Source organism: Colius striatus, unplaced genomic scaffold (genome assembly GCF_028858725.1).
Source record: "Colius striatus isolate bColStr4 unplaced genomic scaffold, bColStr4.1.hap1 scaffold_59, whole genome shotgun sequence".
Taxonomy (NCBI): Eukaryota; Metazoa; Chordata; class Aves; order Coliiformes; family Coliidae; genus Colius; species Colius striatus.
This window is the reverse complement of record NW_026908533.1, coordinates 340,504-346,701: the sequence shown is the minus strand read 5'-3', so window position 1 is coordinate 346,701 and position 6,198 is coordinate 340,504. Positions and strand designations below refer to the sequence as shown.

Here is a 6,198-nt window from a genome sequence, read left to right as displayed (position 1 = left end):
TGCCGCTTCTGTCTTCTCAGATGAGGATGACTCCTGGCATTCTTCCCCATCTCCAACACGGGGTTCCTCCCCCGGGACACAGTCCTTAACAAACTTCTCTGGTGTTGGTTGTTCCCAGCAGCTGCGGCTTCTGCCCATACAGGTTCCCTCACACGGGACACAGTCCTTGGTGAATATCTCTGGCGTGGATTCTTCACCACGGCTGCAGTTTCTTCAGTTGCAAGGTCCCTCTCTCGGGACAAGGCCTCTTCTGGGCATAAGTTTAATGAGCTGCTTTGTCGTGGGTTCCTCCCCACAGTTGCAGCTGTGGATATTGGGTCCCTTCCTTCGGGACAAGGCCTCCTCCGGCCAAAATCACTGTCCCTGGCTCGGGACCTTTAATGAAGTGAATCGCTGCCCCTGGTCCGGGGTCAGCTTTAGCAAAATGAGTCTCTGCCCCTGATACGGGCTCATTATCAAAATGAGTCTCTGCCCCTGATACGGGCTCATTATCAAAATGAGTCTCTCCCGCTGATGCGGGGTCTTTAAAGAAATGAAAATAAATCTCAGCTTCACCAGTTCTCTCCATAGAATGCAGGGGAGTCTCTGCTACAGCACACCTCCTCCCTTTCATCACTGACCTTGGAGTCTGCATGGTTGTTTCTCTCACCATTCCTACTCCTTGCACCACCACCAGCCAGAAGAAGAGAAAAAGGGGCAGAAGAAGGAAAAGAAGATGGAAAAAGACACCTCCCCTTAGGGCTTCTTCTTAAAAAGTGATCGTGGAGGCGTCTAATTGGCTCAACCCCAGAAGAGAGCCTTTTCTGAGCTGGGGAGAGTTGTGAGCAACTTCTTGCAGGAGTCATCTTTGCAGCCCCTTCCCCCATACCAGAAAAGGCTGTCATGTCAAACCATGACAAGTAGTAAGTAGGTCCCCATGCAGTCTATCAGCCAGCACGGTGTCACATTTGCAGCTGCTTTCCTGTGGGAGCTATCTTCAATACCACACTTTTTCTCCTCTGCTCCCATTTAAAAAATACACGTGTCTGTTAAGGTATACCACTGCGTATGGGAGCTACAAGAAAGCAGGAAGGCAGACCCCAGCTACAGTAGTAAGTAGGTCCCCATGCAGTCTATCAGCCAGCACGGTGTCACATTTGCAGCTGCTTTTCTTTGGGAGCTATCTTCAATACCACACTCTTTTTCTCATTACCTCACATTGAAAAAATACATGTTGTCGGTTAAGTTATAGACTTATAGAGGGTGAGAGGCACCAGTATAAACCAGTATGGACCAGTACGGGCCTGGTGGGGCTCCCAGTAACTTCCAGTTACCCCCAAACCACCTCCCAGTCCCTTCCAGTAGCTCCCAGTCACTCCCAGTCACCCAGAACCCCCTCTCAGTAGCTTCCAGTAACCCCAAAGCCCCTCCCAGTAGCTCCAAGGAGCTCCCAGTCAACCCAAAACCCCCTCCCAGTAATTCCCAGTGACTCCCAGTACCTCCCAGTAACACCCAGTGACCCAAAACCCCTCTCCCAGTAACTCACAGTTTTTCCCAGTAGCTCCCAGTGACTCCCAGTAACACCCAGTGACACACAAACCCCCTCTCAGTGACTCCCAGTAGCTCCCAGTGACCCCAAACCCCCTCTCAGTGACTCCCAGTAGCTCCCAGTGACTCCCAGTTACCCCAAACCTCCTCCCAGTGACTCCCAGTTGCTCCCAGTGACTCCCAGTGACCCACAAACCCCCTCCCAGTCCCTCCCAGTTGCTCCCAGTGACCTACAAATCCCCTCCCAGTGACTCCCAGTGACTCTCAGTGACCCGAATCCCCCTCCCAGTAACTCCCAGTAGCTCCCAGTAACTCTCAGTGACCCCAACCCCCCCGCAAACCACCCCAACCCTCTTCCCAGTGCCCTCCCAGTACAAACCATACGATCAAGTGCCCCAAAACCACCCCAAATCCCCCTTAAACCACCCCAAATCCCCCCCAAACCTCCCCAAACCACCCCAAATCCACCCCAACCCCCCTTCCCAGTCCCTCCCAGTAACTCCCAGTGCCCTCCCAGTACAAACCAGTACCGTCAAGTGCCCCAAAACCACTCCAAATCCCCCTTAAACCACCCCAAAACCACCCCAAACCACCCCAACCCCCCCCCAAACCACCCCAACGCCCTTCCCAGTCCCTCCCAGTAAGTTCCAGTGGCCTCCCAGTTTCTCCCAGTAACCTGTACGTCCCCCCCCCCCCGCCCCAGGACACGGCGGAAGACGGGCGAAGGTTCAACTTCAAGGTGACGTCGTGGAACGTGGACGGTCTCAGGGCCTGGGTGAAGAAAGGAGGCCTGGAGGTGGGTTAAACTGGGCTGAAACTGGACCAGACTGGGGCGCCCCAGAGAAATGGGGCTGGAAAGGACCCAAAAAGGGGGCATTTTGACCCAAAAATGGGGTGAAAAAGGTTCAAAATGGCGGCTGAAATGAGGGAAAACGGGGCAAAATGGAGCCAAAATGAGGCCAAAATGGGCCAAAATGAGCCCAAAATGGGTAAAAATGAGCCCAAAATGAAGCTAAAAATGGGTCTTGAAGTGGTTGAGAAGTTGGTTCAAAGGAAGGGAATGAAAATGGGCCAAAAATGAGGGATTTTGACCCAAAAATGGGGTGAAAAAGGCTCAAAATGGACCGGAAATGAGGTAAAATTGGGCAAAATGGAGCCAAAATGAGGCCAAAATGGGTCAAAATAAGCCCAAAATGGAGCTGAAAAGGGGTCTTGAAGTGGTTGAGAAGTTGGTTCAAAGGAAGGGAATGAAAATGGGCCAAAAATGAGGGATTTTGACCCAAAAATGGGGTGAAAAAGGCTCAAAATGGGCCCAAAATCGGCCTGAAATGAGAGAAATTGGGCAAAATAAGGCTAAAATGGGTCAAAATGAGCCCAAAACGGAGCTGAAAATGAAACTGAAAATGATTAAAAAATTGGTTAAAGAATGGAAATTAAAATGAGCCAAAAATGGCCCAAAATAACCCCAAAATGCCTCAAAATGGCTCCAACAAAGGCCTAAAAATGGTGCCTGAAGTGGATGAAAAAAGCCTTAAAAAAACACTTAAAAGTGACTCAAAATCACTCAAAATGACCCAAAATGGCCCAAAAAAACCTCTTAAACACAGATTCAAAGAAATTACTCAAAAAATGACCCAAAAGTGCCTCAGAACGATCCAAAAATGCCTCAGAATGACCCACAAAGAGACACAAAATGGTGCCAGAAATGGATGCAAAAAGGGCTTTAAAAACCACTTAAAAGTGACTCAAAATCACTCAAAATGACCCAAAAAATCCCCTTAAACGCAGATTCAAAGAAATTAGTCAAAAAATGACCCAAAAGTGCCTCAGAACGACCCAAAAATGCCTCAAAACCCCCCCACAAAATGGCGCCCGCCAAGAGACTCAACATGGCGCCTGAAATGGGCTCAAAACGGCCCCAAAACTGCCTCAAACCGCCCCAAAACCTCCCTTTCCCCCACCCCCAGTGGGTCCAGGCCGATGCCTCCGACGTCCTTTGCCTCCAGGAGACCAAATGTGGGGCCGAGTTGGTGCCAGAGGAGCTGCGGAGCCTCGGGGCCTTCCCTCACCAGCACAGCCCCAGCGACCGGCCCAGCTACAGCGGCGTGGGGCTACTCAGCAGGACCAAACCCCTGGCTATCACCTATGGCATGGGTGAGTAGCCAAAGCTGGGGCGCTGCTGGCCGTTTCCAGGCCCTGGGTGGCCGCCACAGGCTCGCGGGAGACATTTTGAGGCCTTCAGTGGCCATTTGGGGCCTTAAGTGGCCATTTGGGGGTCTCAGGAGGCATTTTGAGGCCTTAAGTGGCCATTTGGGGCCTTAAGTAGCCATTTTGAGGCCTTAACTGGCCATTTTGAGGCCTTAAGTGGCCATTTGGGGCCTTCAGTGGCCATTTTCAGGCCTTAAGTGGCCATTTGGGGCTCTCAGGAGCCATTTTGAGGCCTTAAGTGGCCATTTGGGGCTCTTAATGGCCACCAGAAGTTCTCAGGAGCCATTTTGAGGCCTTAAGTGCCATTTGGGGCCCTTTAGGAGCCAGTTTTAGGCCTTAAGTGGCCATTTTGAGGCCTTAAGTGGCCATTTGGGGCCCTCAGGAGCCATTAAAGCCACGAAAGTGACGTTTTAGGCCTCTAAAGCCTCTTTTTAGGCCTCTAAAGTGACTCTTTAGGCCAGCAAAATGACTTTTTAGGCCAAAAAGTGACTTTTTGGGCCTCTAAATTGACTTTTTGGCCAGTAAAGTGACTTTTTAGGCCTCTAAAGTCCATTTTTGAGCCTCTAAAGCCCCTTTTTGACCTCTAAAGTGACTTTTTAGGCCTCTAAAGCCCCTTTTTGGGCAATAAAATGACTTTTTGAGCCATTAAAGTGACTCTTTTTAGCTACTAGAGTGTCTTTTTAGGCCTCTAAAGTGACTTTTGGGACACTACAGTGACTTTTTGGCTAAAAAAGTGACTTTTTAGGCCTCTAGAGCCCCTTTTTGGCCACTAAAGTGACTTTTTGGGCCTCTAAAATGACTTTTTGGCCACTAAAGTGACTTTTTAGGCCTCTAAAGTCCATTTTTGTGCCACTCAAGTGAATTTTTGACCTCTAAAGTGACTTTTTAGGCCTCTAAAGTGACTTTTTGGGCCTCTCAAGCCCCTTTTTGACCCCTAAAGTGACTTTTTGGCCTCTAAAGCCCCTTTTTAGGCCTCTAAATGTCTTTTTAGGCCATTAAAGTCCCTTTTGGCTACGAAAGTGACTTTTTAGACCTCTAAACCCCCTTTTTGAGCTACTAAAGCCCCTTTTTAACCTCTAAAGCCCCTTTTTGGGCCCCTAAAGGGACTTTTTTGGCCACTAAAGGACCTTTTTGGCTACTAAAGTGACTTTTAGAGCCACTAAAGTGTATTTTTTAGCCACTGAACCCCATTTTTGACCTCTAAAGTGACTTTTTGAGCCTCTAAAGTGACTTTTCAGGCCTCTAAAGCCCCTTTTTGGCCACTAAAGTGACTTTTTGGGCCACTAAAGCCCCTTTTTGAGCTACTACATCTTTTTTTAGGTACAAAAGTGACTTTTTAGGCCTCTAAAGTCCCTTTTTGGGCCACTCAAGCCCCTTTCTGAGCCAATAAATCCCCTCTTGACCTCTAAAGTGACTTTTTGGCCTCTAAAGTCCCTTTTTAGGCCTCTAAAGTGACTTTTTAGGCCATTAAAGTTGATTTTTGAGGACTAAAGTGACTTTTTGGGCCTCTAGAGCCCCTTTTTGGGCCCCTAAAGCCCCTTTTTATCCCCGTCTGTGTGTCACCTTGCCAGGTGACCCCGAGCTGGACGCCGAGGACCGCGTGCTGACGGCCGAGTTCCCTGCCCTGCGCGTCGTCTGCGTCTACGTGCCCAACTCCGGGCGAGGCCTGGGCCAACTGAGCTTCCGGCAGGCCTGGGACGGGCGCTTCCGCTCCTTCGTGTCCCAGCTGGACCGGTCCAAACCGGTCGCCATCTGCGGCGACCTCAACGTCGCCCACCAGCCCTTGGACCTGAGGAACCCGTCGGGGAACAAGAGGAGCCCCGGGTTCACGCAGGGGGAGCGGGAGGCGTTCGGGGAGCTGCTGGGGGCCGGCTTCCTCGACAGCTTCCGGGTGTTTAACCCCTCGCTGCCCAACGCCTTCACCTTCTGGACCTACCTGAGCGGGGCCAGGGCCAGGAACGTGGGCTGGAGGCTGGATTACTGCCTGTGGTCCCAGAGGGGCAGGAAGGATCTGTGCGACAGCAGGATCGAGCAGCGGGCCCAGGGCAGCGACCACTGTCCCGTGGGGATCTACCTGGCGCTGGAGGGGGCAGGCTGAGGGGCAAAAATGGGGCGGGAATGGGGCAAAAATGGGTCAAAATGGAGGGAAATGGGGGGAAATGGGGCAGAAATGGGGCAAAATGGGGTGGAAATGGGGTAGAAATGGGGCAAAATGGGGTGGAAATGGGGTAGAAATGGGGCAAAATGGGGGGAAATGGCTCAAAAATGGCTGAAAATGGGGGGAAATGGGTCAAAAATGGCTGAAAATGGGGGAAATGGGTCAAAAATGGCTGAAAGAGAGATAAAATTGGAGGATAATGGAATAAATGGGTCAAAAATGGGTCAAAAATGGGGGGAAATGGGTCAAAATGGGTCAAAAATGGGTCAAAATGGGTCAAAAATGGGATAAAACTGGGAGATACT

General features: G+C 50.7%; 1 protein-coding gene across 1 annotated transcript; it reads left to right on the top strand.

Moving 5' to 3' along the window:
- Window positions 1-1,267: 1,267 nt before the first annotated feature.
- On the top strand, window positions 1,268-5,833 carry LOC133629525 (DNA-(apurinic or apyrimidinic site) endonuclease-like). The gene is made up of 4 exons (XM_062020180.1): window positions 1,268-1,286; window positions 2,190-2,323; window positions 3,495-3,681; window positions 5,307-5,833. Exons 1-4 carry the CDS (start codon window positions 1,268-1,270, stop codon window positions 5,831-5,833), a joined length of 867 nt encoding a protein of 288 aa, XP_061876164.1.
- The last annotated feature ends 365 nt before the right edge of the window (window positions 5,834-6,198 follow it).